Source organism: Lutjanus erythropterus, chromosome 6, assembly GCF_056507025.1.
Source record: "Lutjanus erythropterus isolate fLutEry1 chromosome 6, fLutEry1.hap2, whole genome shotgun sequence".
Classification (NCBI taxonomy): domain Eukaryota; kingdom Metazoa; phylum Chordata; class Actinopteri; order Lutjaniformes; family Lutjanidae; genus Lutjanus; species Lutjanus erythropterus.
In genome coordinates this window covers 28,577,896-28,593,569 of record NC_139322.1, presented here as the reverse complement: position 1 = coordinate 28,593,569, position 15,674 = coordinate 28,577,896, and the positions used below count along the sequence as shown (strand labels likewise).

Below are 15,674 nucleotides of genomic sequence, written 5' to 3'. Positions count from 1 at the left end.
GACAGAGGTTGTTGTAAACTGTTCAGACTGTAAAGCCCCTTGAGTATATCAATAAAACTATTTGCTGAAGTACCACAGCATATAAACTGTAGGCAACACTCAGATTTAATGTCCAATACTTAACCTATGGTAGACTGTGAATCTATAATGAACCTGTAATCTCAGCCAAGTTCACTCAGGTCGTCACTAAAATGCAATGACTTTTGGTAACATACAACATTTACAAGCTGTTCTCTAATTGGTTGATCACAAAAAAGGAACATTTTTCTGTTATGCACACATGTTTAATGGCTCATCCAAAAGAACATGTTTTGACAGGTGCTTGATTTATTAACACGTTTTCTATGTACACACACACACACACACACACATGCAGTCATACACAGGGTTGGATTTTTGCTTTGGTTGGCATCAGCCCACTCTGACGCTGTTGCTGGCAGCGTGACAGTCTTTAACGTCAACCTCTCTGTTTACAGGATCAGTCAGGGGATAACAGCTTGACACGCAGGGTTACAGTTTCACAGGGCGCATGGCAGACAAGGAGGGTCACATCAGCATTAGTCAGAATGACTTTCCATTAATGATTCAGAACATTTAGAAGAAGAAATTACAGCTTTTTAAGGATATAAATGCTGTAGGAACATGCTCTGTCCAGGAATCGGAAGACACAAGCTTCTTTAAAGTCATATGTACAAACAAGACATTACGTTTATATATATAAATGAGATAATAAAAATCAAATGGACATCAGATGTACACATGTATCACCCATCACTGGAACATCAAGCACCATCGATCACCAACTTCATTTCCGCAGCAGAGAGGCACTGCATGGTTTAAACTGATATAATCACATTTTTACAGTACATAATCATATTGCAAAGCTGCTACTGTATATTTACAGATGTTACATACAGTATTTTCAATATAACATTAACTTCATGTTGAGCATGTATCATGAAACACAACTAATCAACATCGATGTCTGTTATCTACAGGCTGAAATCATCTCCAGACAAACATATTTTGAGGAGTTTCCCAGTTACAACACAGAAAACAAAACCACGTACCATACTGACATTTTAAAAAAGGTGCTCCACGGAGCAGGTTTTAACATCAGTGCATCATCTACAAATTCACTCTGACACCTAACAAACAAGACCACTGTTGTGAGGACTGACAGCACCTGTTCACACCAGCTACATTACTACCATGTTACATATTACTGTTTTTATTATTGTCATTATTTTAGCTCATTTTCATCTCTGGTGACTTTTTTCTCTTTGCCATTAAAAAAGGAAACATATTGTATGGGATTTTTTTTCAGTTATTAGCCTGTAACTTCATACATTTATACAAATTGAAACCATTAGCTCTCTCTGCACTGAAGGATCAGTGGCATCTTGTTTGAAGTAGTAATAAAAGTGAAGTTTAAGTAATTTATAATGATGATCACAAAGTGCAGTCTGGGAGATTGATGCTGCACAGAAATCTATCTGTGAACATGTATAACAGTGTGAAAACAGTGTGAAAGCCAGCAGAGGCTGTCAGTCATCTCAGTAATGGACTGTTTTCCTTTAGTATTTCATATCAGTGTGCCAAAGATTTACATTATATTAATAAATGATGTTAAAATGCAAAACATTGCACTGTTAAAGCACTAGATTTCCATCTGTTTTTTTGTGGGTTTGTGTGCAACTATTTTATAAATTCTAATATTATAGCACTGCCATATTATATTATTAACAGTTTTTTTTTCTAGATGTCATCCAGGTTATGTCCCTGTTCACATTAGAAACATGTTCACTCTGTTTTCTATAAAAAATGAAATTAGTGAGACAGACAAAACTAAGGGCTCTATTTTCCTGCAGGCTTAAAGCCAGCACAGGAGACAACACATTTTTTTTCCTCAAGTACAAGTCTATTGTTTTATGTCTGACACAAATTTCTCTCCAAAATCACAAAAGCACATCTTTTGGGTAAATCCAGCCTCACATGCTCTTATTCCATTGCAAAGATGATTTGCACTGCATCTTAAAGATGCTCGTACTTCTTGTAAGGTCTGTATATTTGGTAACGCATTCATGTTGAACTTCTCTTAAGAACCGACCTGAGGCTTCCAGGTAAAAAGTTTAACATATTTTAACCTTGTATGTCTCCATTGCAAACATGCTCCTTTTCTGCTACATGTTAAATAGGAACAGTTTGGAAATCCCTGCCGTGGTCAAACACGATAGATGCAATTTCTGCAACGGTACATGAGGAAATCAATCACCCTGTTCAAACGTTTGAACGGTTGACTCTTGCCTCACAGAAAGCTGTCCTCAGTGGCGACAAAGGAAAACCCGTTGAAGGCGTTGCAGGAGCTGGTGCTGGCGTTGAACTCTGGGGTCCGACTCACTGAGTTAGGAACCATTTCTCTGGTGAACTCTGGATCGATATGCTGAGTGTCAGCTGGGCCTCTCTGAAACATCAAACAGTTCATCTAAGTGAGGATTACCAGATTTGAGAAAATATCTAAAGTGACTGAAAATTATACTAGAGAGGGCTTTGTTGACTGAGACAACTCACCACATTAGGGTTGTACGGAGGAGTGATTCTCTTGTGGTAAAGGTCATCCCAGTCGATTGGAGAGAAAAAGGTGTGGTTCTTTATTTCTAACTACAAATAAAAGAAAGACAAGTTGTACATGTGTACTATTTCTAGTCACAGTGACATTTTTAATCCCTCCTACTAAGAATTCAGACACATTTATGAGATCAAACTGGAACTGCAATAGATATTTGCACTATGAGAACTGACTGTGAGGAATCAGAGGGACCGGGTGCAGTTCTTAGAAAAGGTCCAAGCTAGTTTAGGGGCTTGTTTCTAAAAAAAATTGAATGATCCTAGTCCTCCTTTGAAAAACATCCTTTGTCTAAGACTGGGCTTTTTTCTTGTCTGGGAAACCATCCAGACAACATAACACACTCACAAAGTCAGCGATGGCCCCGAGGCGTCTGTGCTGGTCCTTCTGCAGGAGACCCACCAGCAGAGATGTGACAGCCTCAGACTTCCCTAGAGGCAGCGGCAGCGGCTTGTGGAGGATCCCATCATACATTTCACCGACGTCACGGCTGTAGAAAGGAGGCTGAAGCAGAGGGATGGGTACAATTATATATATATATATATATATATATATATATATATATATATATATATATATATATATATATATATATATGTATATATATATATATATATATATATCTAAGCAGAAGCAGAAATCTTTGTAGTGTTAATCGTGTCTTCACTTCAAGAATCTACAGGTTGTAATTTGCATGTGCTTTTATGACCTGTGTGTAAAGCAGGTGAAGAAGAGAAATGAGTTACTTATTCATGCCACATTAGCAGCATGGTGAGACCGCACTTGGGCACAGCTATAGTTTGTGCCAACATAAGTAAACAATGCTCACAATGACGATGCTAACATGCTGATATTTAGCAGACAGAGTGATGTTTTCCATGTTCACCATCTTAGTTTAGTATGTTAGCATCAGTCAGAGGAGTAGTGAACTACAGGTAATCAAAGTAGTATTGTAACTACATTTTGCAGCAGCTTAATGGTAGTTTAATTACATTCATATCTGCCTTTTTTGCCATTTTCTGTGTGATATGCACAAAGTTAAAGTTTACATTTGTTGCACTGTCCCATAGATAGTGGGGAATTTTATTTCTGGTTTATGTTTGACATGTCAACAAGTGGGTGCTGTTTGCAATTAACTCACATGTTATCACATGTTGCATGCTCACATATATCAACATATATCAGATGTTCATCTATAGAGGCTGAACCTTTTCTAATCAGGACACTTTATTAGATTTCCTTCAGCACCATCCTCAGATAGAAATGTCTGCTTTGCACACAAGATCTGCTGTATTTTAGTCTAACATGAAGATTCTGCCAAAAGGGATAAAGTACAAATCAACCACACTCAAGTGCACATACCAGGCTGTAGATCATCTCATAGAGCACTGCTCCCAGACACCACCAGTCCACAGTCCTGTCATATGGTTCCTTACGGAGAACCTCTGGTGCCAAATACTGCAGACAGAGAGACAGATAGAGAGAAGAGAAAGAGGGGGATGTTGAGAATGGAGAAGGTAGAGAAAAAAATAAACTACATGCCAGTCAACCATTCTTATAAATACCAATATGAATGGAATAATGATGTCACAGCTGAGTTGTCATCTGTTAATCTGGAGTAACAAAAACATGCTAAAATCTAATCATGTGTTTGTTAGGTGACAGATAAAGTCATCTGATCCCATTTATTTTTCACTCACTTCTGGAGTCCCACAGAAAGTGGAGGTGGTTCCCTCCGGCTCTACACCTTCTTTGCACAGCCCGAAGTCTGTCAGCACCACATGACCCTGCACACACAAAACACAAGCAGGAATTAGTGGTTAATTTAAATTTACTACAACAAAGACTAAAGACTAGAAACAAATGTGCCTGATCGGACTCACCTGGGAGTCTAAGAGAATATTTTCCGGCTTCAGATCTCTGCAAAAGACAATAAGGAGCAGAATGTCAAAATAGAAAGTAAAAATTGTTAATTTGTGAATTTACTTGTGTTTTACAGTAAAAACCTGGAGCCTCTGCAGTTTGGGTGTAATATTTAATGATCCAGGTAAACTCAGACAGCTGGTTTAATGAATAAATGTTTTTTTCTGACCTGTAAACGATGTTGAGAGAGTGAAGATAGCCGATAGCACTCGCCACCTCAGCTGCATAGAACCTCGCTCTGGGCTCTGAGAAACACCGCTCTTTTTGCAGGTGGAAGAACAACTACAGAAGGAAACACAGGATGAGACAGAAAGATGAGTGGATGGATAGACAGACCATGGAGAGGAGGGAGGGAGAAAAAAAGAGTTGTTAGAAACAGACACACAGTGATGTAGGAAACCCAGTGAAGTATGGGGAGAGATTATTTTACAAACAAGGCCTTCATTTTAAAAAGTAAGACATATTTTACAAAGGTCTGAGCTAAAACGCACAGAAGGACAAAAGCACAGCAAAGTGTTTGTGTTTGAAAACAGGTCTTGTGGGTGAACACCGATGAGCTGTGTCTGATTTATCTGATATGCGTACATAAAGGATTACTTATTAGACCATTGTGTCAGTGCAGCCTGCTGTGTCCCAGCTGAGTAAAGCAGAAACAAAATGTTCAGGACTAAGATCATATGATGTTAAATCAGGTCTTACTCCCTTTTATTTACAGTGTAGACTTTCTGACACTAAACATTTTTCACTGCAGCCATATTGATATGAAATAGAAGCAAATGTTGGTGTTACCAATTAAAGGCCTTAAAAAAAGGCCTTAAAAATTTGGCACAAAATATATAATCAAATTCTATTCAAAGTTTTTAAATTGTTAAATTTATTTTAGAGGACATTTAAAGATGTTAAGTGTAGCATTTTAAATATTAAAGCAATACTTTGAGACATTTACTTTCTTGTCTAGAATCAGATAAGAAGATTGAGACCATTCCCATGATTGTAAGCTATTATGAAGCCACAGCTAGCAGTTAGCCTAGCTTAGCATAAAAACTGGAAGCAGGGGGAAACTAGCTAGCCTGATTCTGTCCAATTATTAGTGACAGTTTGGTACAATTATACAGATTCACAACTAAGACCATAAGTGAGAAAATTAGTAGCATCTGAATGAAAATAACAGTTTTGTTCCTAATAATGTCTCTTGAAATAAAGATATAAATCCTGTTTTTGCTTCCTGTCTACCAGGATGTTATGAATTATTCTATGTGTGGTCAAAGCAGAGGACACACGTCTTATGAAGTCTATAATGTCTTAATTTTGTTGGCAATGGCGTTTTTTATAGGAAACATCTCCTATCTGTGAATTTTCTCAGTCGGGAACAACTTTTTCTGATTATTCAAACACCACATGAATATAGGATAAGATTCACTTAATTTCAGACAGTAATTTTCATTACATTTATTTCTTTATTTAGATAATAAGACACATACCTCTCCTCCATTCACATAGTCGAGGACAAAGTAGAGCTTCTCTGGGGTCTGGAAGGAGTAGTGAAGCCGAACCAGAAACGGATGTTTCAGGCTCTTCAGCAGCACATTTCTCTCTGCCATGATGTTTTTTTGCTAGAGAGACAAAACAGAAAACGAAGTTGGATGTTTGGTGAAGAGAGGGGTCTGTTTGGATCACTGGCCTAAACATAACATTTTTGATGTCTTATATTTTCTGATGTTTCACTAAAACACCTTGAATGAGACACGCTATTATCCTGTAAAATGAGAAATGTGATTATGGATGTTTTGTGTGCCAGTTTCATGGAATTTACTGAAATTGTGGGCCCTAAGAAGAGAGGCTGATGGAGATCTAATTAACAATAAACAGTAAAAGACAGTAGCTCACAGCTCGTCTCTGGTCCTTCCTCAATACTGTAGTTAACATGCTTCTAACATACTGTAAGAAAACTACAAAATCCTTGTGTTGTCTGTTTATTAGGGCTGAAGTTTCTGTGCACAAATGCTGTTAGACAATAATGTACATATACGTATATTTATGAAATAGGAGGAAATGCACTTTGTATGTTTAAGAACAGCCTGTGCAAGAACAGGTTACTACAAATAAGAAAAAAGACAATATTTCTGCCAGCAGAGATACTCGGCCTCAAAGACGAAACTAAAGGTAGAGAGGGAGAGAAGCTGAGGAGGAAGGTGGAGGAGGAGGAGAAGAGTCAAAGGAAAGAGTCACAAGGGAAAGGAGAGGAAGCAAGTAGAATCACGAGGGAGCGGAGTATGAAGGGGAGAAGAGGAGACAAAGCAGTATTAAGAGTTTCTCTCCATGTTGGCATCACATGTGTAAGAGAAGCTACAAAACTCTGATGTGGACACTTAAGAAATCACAGTGAGATGACAGTGATGATAAAATTAAATACAGCAGTCATACAGAAAACACATTTTTCTAAACAAAGACACTGTATACTTAAGTGCATTTGTTGTGTTGTTTGTGGGACACACATCAGTATTTTAGCTTATTAGTTTATCTTTTCATGCTCTGTAGTTTAAAAATATTTTATTTCTTGATTTTCACGTTTTGTACGTAATATCTATCACTGTCAGTGTATAAGTGAGCATGCTTTTTTTCAGAAAATATTGCCTTTTCTAGTCTTGCTTCTTAAAATATACATTAAAATAATAATGATATGATCACATTTGATCCCAATACACAAAAGTAGTGTAGTAATAAAAGTAATAATAATTAACCAGTGAGTGACTGGCATAAATGAGAGAAAGATCATCATATTTATTTATTTTTTTAGGACGCAGAGGTTTTAATTGTTTCAGAAAGTTAGACAAAAAGTGAAGAAGAAGAAACATCCATCTCTTTTCTAAACACGAGCACTTGAGCAGAAGCAAACAATCCGAGTGAAAGGAGGACAAGCGTGTTTGATCAGATATTCTGTGTCTCAGTTTATTTTGTGGGAGTTGTAAAATCTGTCCTTTGTACAGAACAAGCTGTAGATTAGATAAGACTCAGATCGTGTTGCCGAGTCAGAAACACTGTTTACTAATAACACACACAGATTCTCACACTCATTTTCCTCTTGGCTCGCTTTGAGACATTTTCCACCTTCATCTACTTTAGCCTGGAACGTCAGCGTACTGAGTAGTTCAAAATCCATTTGCTGTTCCTGATTTGATATTCTGATCATAATCTCCCTGAAAATTGTGTTTGCTTAATCACTTAAGACTCCATATCGAGGCTTTGTAGCTAATCAGTTCATATGTTTTATGGCAGAATTTTATTTATTTATTATTTTTTAATTGTTCTGAGGGGGATCTGAATTAATTCATTAATTGTCTACACGTATCAGCAGGTTAATTCTGATACAAAACTAAACAGTCAGTTCAAAATTATAAGTAAAGGAAAATAAGAATAAATGGTTGAGTTAAGGAACTTATGTCATGTCATATATTTATTAGCAAAAACCTTAAAGACTGTAACAGGATAGCAGAGGCATTCAAATTCAACTCTGGTGCTTGGTGTGAATTTTAGACCATTTTAGACCACTGTTACAGAATTTGATAAATAAATATTTAAGACTTTCCTAAACAGAATTTAAAATTATTCAATACTTTTTAATTCCTTTTATTAGTTAATGTGAACTTAAACCATTTAAAGACATTTTAAGGACCTGTAGAGGCAGAGATCTTTGTGGAAGAAAAATGAAAAATGAGGCCAGACAGGACAAAAACAGACAAGCAGAAAGGTTGACACCGGGGCAGCTGCAGAGCTCACCTCTTTCTTCTTCAGGATGACTTTCTTCTGCAGCACTTTGACAGCATAGAATTTGTTGTCGGCTTTGAGCTTGGCAAGCAGGACCTGCATGAAGGTTTGTTTGTTAGACGTTTGTTTGGTAAACACACACTGCGCCACCATCTTGCCACACACACGCACACGCACATACACACACACGCTGCTGTCAGGACATTACATCAAACCCCTCTGGGAACAACACAGATATGTGATCTGTGGAAACAGATGATACTGGGAAATCTGAGAAGTGTGTTGATACAAAGAAAAAAAAAAAGATCTGACACCATGCAGCCAGTAAAAATATTATTTACATTACTTTTATGCAGCAATGCAAACCTGCTGAAAAATGAAAAGAGTCATTAAGAGTTTATTGTATTCTTTATGTGAAACCCTCCTCTGCTGCTGCTGCTTTATTTTATTTTCTAATAATCTGACTCTACGATGTTGAAGTAACCTTAAGAGGCCTCAGTGGAGTGTAAAGTTAATGATTTATGAAGCAGGCAGCACATTTTGATCAGACAGCGGTCAGCAGGTAGACATTCTCTGACCCTGTCTGCAATGTCAGCAACAGCTCACTATCTCCTCTGTCTTATTCTGTCTCTGCTGTCAGTAACAAGGTCAGGACGATAACATCGCTGCAGCCAAGCAGATCCACAGAGAGCGATCTCTTAATCTATATGACCCATCATTAATTTAGGGTTTATTAGTCCTTAACGTCACAACACATCTATTTAAAATCACTTCCACAGAGGAGGGGAATATGTGACCTGAATGAGTAACAATAAGGAAACAGCTGAATAAAAAATATTTGAGATATATTAAACAATAAAGAGATAGATAGATAAAGGAGTCATTGTTTCAGGCTTACCTTTCCAAAGGTCCCCTTCCCAATGACCGCCAAGAAGTCAAAGTCAGTGGGCCTGGCACTGAAACAAGAGAGAGAGAGAGTCGTCTATTAAATGCATTGTACTGTTTGGCAAACACAGTTATACAACAGACTCTGAAGCACTTTTTAATGGATTATAAATGGTGGAAAAGGAATCAGGAATCTGCATGTTCGTACATACATATAGTATAAAAGTCATGAAATAGTTCTTTCACTATCAGATGAGGTGTGACTGGATTGTGTGTAAATTCCAGTGGAAATGCACCAACTCTCACACGTGGGGGGAAGTGTTTTATTTCTTTCTTTATTGTACCAAAGGAAAAAGCACATTATTTTGCGGGAGAGGATGTCCAGCACATTTTGGGAGCGTCTAGTGACAAGAGATTTCCGGGCAGAGTGTCACAAAGCACTGAAAAGCACACTAAACACTAGAATCACAAGTCAGTATGTAAATGCACTACTCAGTAGAGACTGAGGACAATCTCCCAGCATTTTCTTGCTAAAACTGGGTGGAAACAATTAAAGACTTTAAAAAAAAAACAACTCCATTGTTGAACCAATCAAAAGTCTTTATGGCAGCCTTTTAGATTTGTGTGGTGACACTGTGCACTTAATACAGAGGAGAATTGCATAGGTTTGTTCTTGTCACCCTTCAATCAACTTTACCTTGTATTTAGAAATCCCCAGATGATTGGTAGATGGAAACTCTCAAGACTAACCAAACACTGACCTGCTCTCACAATTTTCAACATTATTTATAGGAAGATATTGACTTTTATGCAAGGTGTCCTGATGAATAAGTGTTTGGTACTTTGACACGAGATACTGGTTACTTCCAGAACCCCCCACATACAGGGGGAGATATATAAAATAAATGACGCTGAAGTTATGGAAAAGACTTTTCTTTGATCTCCGTCGTCAGTAAAATGTGTTCTTTGAGTGGGCCAAATATTTTGTGGAGGTATGGAATGAATGACCCTGTAATGTTGTTTTACTCTAAGAAAGCTCAATGATTTTATTTTAGTTCTCTCTCCAGTCTCCCTCTGACATACTTGTCATTGCTCTTGTGCACACTTTGCCTGTCAAATGTACAAAGTTCATATATTTTAAACGTATCAGTGGACAGTAGAGGAAATAAAACCTACAGTGGCTGTGAAACTCGCAAAAAACTGGGCTACTGTAAAACCATGGTGGTGGTGGTGCAACATAGTGGACTTTATGTACAATAATAAAAACGTACTTAAATATTATATTCCACTTCTGCCATTAAATCCCCCTAAATCTCACATATTGGACCTTTAATACTGTTTGTGGGATTTTTAATGAATTTAGTCATAAGATTGTCTGAAAATATCTGATCAAGGCCACTGAAAATTGACTTTTAGCTGCATGTCTTAGCAAAATAAATCGCTCTGTGTGAGTATGACATTAAATAGATCTGCATGCTACTGACTGTGGGTTTGCTGAAGGTCCCAGGTTGACATCATCGCGAGGAGAGGAGGAAGGTGAGCGCTGCTGGTGGACAAATAAACACAACACAAGTCAGCAAGAGAAAGAAAACCAAGCTCTGAATTCACTAAACAAAGAACACAAACCATGAAGTGGTATTTAAACACAGCCACATCCGTTCACTCGCACAATTCAACAAGCCTGGGAACCAGACGAATCTACAAGCTTATTGTATTTGCTCTGGTTTACACCATCCTGGATCTGATCGCACAAATCACAACTGTTTATCTAAAATGAGGCAGTTTGATGACTGTTAAGAGGAGCGAGACCTTATTTGCCATTGAGGCATTTTCATTAAAAACAAAAAACAAAAAAACAAGATGTCTGCTGCTGATGTGGAACCGCTGATGTTGAATCCACTGTCACTTCAGTATTAGACACACTGGATGGCATATTTTTCTCTAGAAGAAGAACAAACGACTGCACTTACAGTTTTTGTTGACAAGAGAGGTGCGTTTGCTGTACTTCCGACAGGATTCAGTAAGTTTAATTGCGTGTCTATCCAGTTGCATTGGCATTTTGGTCAGGCCCATTTACAACATCCCTTTCAAAAACTGAAGATGAAGTGAGAAGTTCCAAGTTTGTGAATTGGTCTGATGATGCCAGGCTACAGTTCAGCATCACCATCACTCTATGTTTACAGCAATAAATGCTATTACCAGGAGAAAACATGACATTGACTCCACGCTGTCATTTTCAGGCTGTTTTTGAAAAGTTGTGCATCCACACTGAAATACCAAGTTAGAAAATAGTCAAATATCTTCTTCTTCTACTGTTCTGAGGTGCAAATAATAACTACTGTGCATTAGAACGATCATGCAGTGAGGCCTCTTTTTTCTCTCTTATTATGTGAATCTGGTGTTTTCAGATTTATAACGCTGTAAAAATGCACAATCTTTTTGGATAAAAAAAAAATCTCTAATTTAGACAAAAGGAAGTATTTTCAAATTAAGCAGGCTTTGAGTGAACTCAGCCTCAATTAAACTGATTTGACCTCGCTGAGAGAGAAATCAAATGAGCACGACATTCTCCATTAAAAGCAACATTTAATTAGAGTATAATATCATGAGGATCTGAGTCACATTGCCTCGTGTTGCATGATGACAGTCACATCACAGAACTTCTGATGAAAACATCTCACTGTTAGAGGCCAGCTGTTTGATATATAATCGATTTCAGAAATTTGTTTTTGTATGTTCTGACTCTTTGCTGCCCAACTCGATCACACTGTGGCCGCCGTGGAGATATCATGTCATGATCTAATGTGACGCGGCATGAAATCACGTTGGATAACCTACAACAAAAACAACCACATCTTGCTAATAATAGTTTGTTCACAGACTTTTGATGAACAAACAACCTTTTCTTATAAATGGAAATCAAACTTGGCTGTAGGCAGAGCCTCTGTCACATGGTTTAATCAGGAAAACATAAAAGAGTGATTCTCTGGGTATTAAAAGATTAAAATACACTCACATTACAGTGTGCCATAGCTTTTATCCATTCCACTCCCACTGAGATCCAGCATCCGTGTGTGATAGACCTGTGAGAGGAGATGATGTGTTCAGGGTCAGCAGCTGTGCAGGATGCAACAGTTTGGCATCCAAACAAGGGATCGACTGATATGGGTTTTTCAGGGTCGGTACTTTTGTTTTTCTTCCTTAGACTTGCGATTGAAACTATTAAATTATGAACCATTATTCACTTTCACTTTCGTGAGTTTACTCAACAATTTAACAGTTTACTCAACGATTCAAGTTTTTCTCAGAAGAAAAGTAAATTATCTTAACAAAAGATTAGGTTGGAAAAGTTTATTTTAAAACATTCAAGTTTGAGTTTGATTAAAAAAACTTTTTGTTACTGTGTTCTTAAATTCCACTTCATTTTTGAGATCAATATTGTACTTTTTACTCCTCTAAGCTACATTTATTTGATAGGTTCCTACTTTGCAGATTCATATAATTAATATAAAATATACATCAACTATTATGAACAATTATGATGTAGTATTTATAGATAATGTATCGCAACAGAGACTACAGAGTGTACTACAGATAGAAAAAGGCGGCTGCATCAGAGCTGAAAATAACTATAATGATAATGAAAGTAAAAATGCCAAATATTGGAACCAATAATTGTCCTGGAAGTCAACCACTAATTAAAAAAAAACATCAACCTTCATCCTGTCAGCTTTTTCTCATTTTACAGATAAGACTTCTTCTCATGAGCCTGGACGCATAAAAAGTTTGCACTGTGTGTGTGTGTGTGTGTGTGTGTGTGTGTGTGTGTGTGTGTGTGTGTGTGTGTGTGTGTGTGTGTGTGTGTGTGTGTCCTATCAACTGCTGACCTCAGTGGGATCCAGAGGAGCTGGTAGTTCTAGTTTGTATGGAGCGAGATGCTGGAACAACAGAAACACAATGAAGGACACTGTGTGCATATTCTGTGTAGGTGTGTGTGTGTGTGTGTGTGTGTGTGTGTGTGTAGGGACTGTATCAGCGAACACGTTTACATGGTAAATATTGTTGTGTCATTCTCATATCTGTCAAAACATACAGGATGATCAAGGTCTCTCTTTCACAGACACACAAGGAAATGAAACAAAAGTCCCACATCTGTTTATTTATTTATAGACATAAAGACGATAGAGGTGTCAAATTTGACATTTGAATTTCTCAAAATGTTTCTGTCAGATTGCATTGATTATTGCAATTTATTAAGCTGTGATACATCTACATTAAATCAATTTAGTTACAGCAACAAAATTAGCCTGCAATGATTAAAGATTTTTTAGTCCAATTTTGGACTAAAAACTTTATTATTTGAGCTGAAACCTGAGCTGTCAGTTATTACTGACTCCTCTCTGTTCCCTAAGAAAAAACTCCATAAATTAAGACCACACCACCTGCTGTGCATATTACATAATATGGTCAATTAATCAATAAGCTTATTAAAAGAAAATTAGTTGCCAACTATTTTGATAGTTGATTCATTGTTGTAGTTACTGTTCAGGAAAAACATCTACATTTTCAAAATTTGTTAAATGTGAGGATTTGCTGCTGTCCATCATTATTTATGATAGGAAATGATGAGTCTTTGGGTTTTGGATTGTTGTTTGAACAAAAGAAGCTCATTGATCACTTTTCTGGGCTCTGGTAAATAGTGATGAGCTTTTTTTTTTGTGTTACTTTGACATCTACAAATCAATAGGCTAAATGATTAATCAGCATTTAATTAACTGATCATTAAAATGCACACATAATTATATTCATAATTCAGTAATTCAACTTTACAATACTTTGAGCATTATTATTTATTTACACATCATACACTGTAGCCTAATGCACATTAGTAGACAAAATTCTTGTTATTTCCTTTCTTCTTCCATTTTTCCTATATATTGTATTTTATACATATACGTATGCCGCTAGACTGAAGAGCAAGGCACATATTTTTTACATTCCTGTGTATTTATTACTTTCTGTTATAGTACTGTTATACTATTTTTATTATATTTTATGTACAGCCATTTTCTACTTTGCTAATTTCCCGATGCTATTTTTCTAATCTTGAATGGGAGAATCTGTAACTGGTGCAACGTCCTCCTGGGGATCAATAAAGTATTTCTGATTCTGATTCTGAGACCTCACAGCAAAAGATACAAAGAAGACATGTCTGCAAGACTTTTAGAATTAGCCTGCATTTCACAATTATGTATTCTGATAACTTTCTTTTATTTTACTCGATCCTCCACAGGCAAGTAAATCTACAATCTCTGTTAACAACACTGAGGGAAAACTTCCTGAGTCCAACAGCTGCTCTCTGTCCAAAGGTTTATTCCTCAGGATGTGCACTTCAGACTCACCAAAACTCCCTAAACTTCAAACATATCCCACAGTGAAACACACCAGACAGGTTTTCTCATAAACTTGAAACCCTGACAGAAAAGAGCCATAATCCTTTTGACTTTAAAACTAGAAATATCCCACAATATGCCCTGTAAGAGACAGACACCAATAATCAAATATAAACTCATGACTTAGAGCCTTCTCAGAAAAAAATCATTAAAGTAGGACACAAGTATTAAACTACTTGTTGGTGATTTGAACGGAAAATTTTTTTTGCAGCACAACAGTTATCAGCAAGACAGACATGGCAACTTTTATGAACCATAAAAGACTGATGAGAATAAAAGTTTGAATCTATAAATATCCTTGCACGTTTTATCCACTGACGTAAAATGTGATCGCTGTCATTTAGAAACAGAGAGGCACTATAATACAGATAATCCGGGTTATTATTCGGAGTGTGAAGTGAGAGGAGTTTGCTCACCTGTGTGTGCAGAGGATGAGTTGATCAGTGAGCTCGGCTCGGGACACTCAGGAGACTCAGAGCTGCAGGAGACTGAGGTCAGTCTTTTGTTTTTGTTTCAGACGGTCATGAGGGAAGGTCGACTTCAGAGTGAATCATTGATGAAAAGTTACAGACAATGAGGCGGAGCTGGCCTCACACTTTCAGTCAGTGTGTGTGTGTTGGAAAAATGTGAGCGTTGATCGTCCAAACTTCAAAGGACTTTAACTTCCGGACTCTGCTTGCTTTCAAAATAAAACATGAATTTCTTTTTTGACATTTAACTAATTATAGGTCATATCATTTGTAGTAAGTATCTTTTGTGCACAGAGGATGGTATGTATGTACACTACTGTGATATAATAACCAAAAGCGTCCAAATTTGACGACCTGGGAATGAGCATCAACAATCAACTATCAATAAGCAGAACCATTAACCATCAGAATTAATTTTACCGCCATTAAGGACTTTTTAAAAAGACATCTTAAGAAATAAACGTGAGTTTCTTTTTTTTTCCGAAGAATTAGCTAAGGCTACATCTGTAGGCTTGTGCAGTAGAATCTACCAGAACTACTTTCATTCTAATA

General features: G+C 37.0%; 1 protein-coding gene across 4 annotated transcripts; it reads right to left on the bottom strand.

The window, feature by feature from the left end:
- Positions 1-262: 262 nt before the first annotated feature.
- Positions 263-15,125, bottom strand: sgk2a (serum/glucocorticoid regulated kinase 2a). Of its 4 annotated transcripts, none has more exons than XM_084721547.1 (14): positions 15,069-15,125; positions 13,087-13,137; positions 12,216-12,282; positions 10,684-10,745; positions 9,213-9,270; positions 8,327-8,410; positions 6,031-6,162; positions 4,719-4,831; positions 4,510-4,546; positions 4,327-4,413; positions 3,989-4,084; positions 2,975-3,130; positions 2,572-2,661; positions 263-2,464 (listed from the first exon to the last, which is right to left on the bottom strand). In XM_084721547.1, exons 3-14 carry the CDS (start codon positions 12,228-12,230, stop codon positions 2,309-2,311), a joined length of 1,086 nt encoding a protein of 361 aa, XP_084577673.1. In that variant the 5' UTR covers positions 12,231-12,282; positions 13,087-13,137; positions 15,069-15,125; the 3' UTR covers positions 263-2,308. The 4 variants fall into 4 exon arrangements, with proteins under 4 accessions (XP_084577673.1, XP_084577674.1, XP_084577672.1 ...); XM_084721548.1 differs by having other exon boundaries at positions 10,684-10,742; XM_084721546.1 differs by lacking the exon at positions 13,087-13,137.
- Positions 15,126-15,674: the final 549 nt, after the last annotated feature.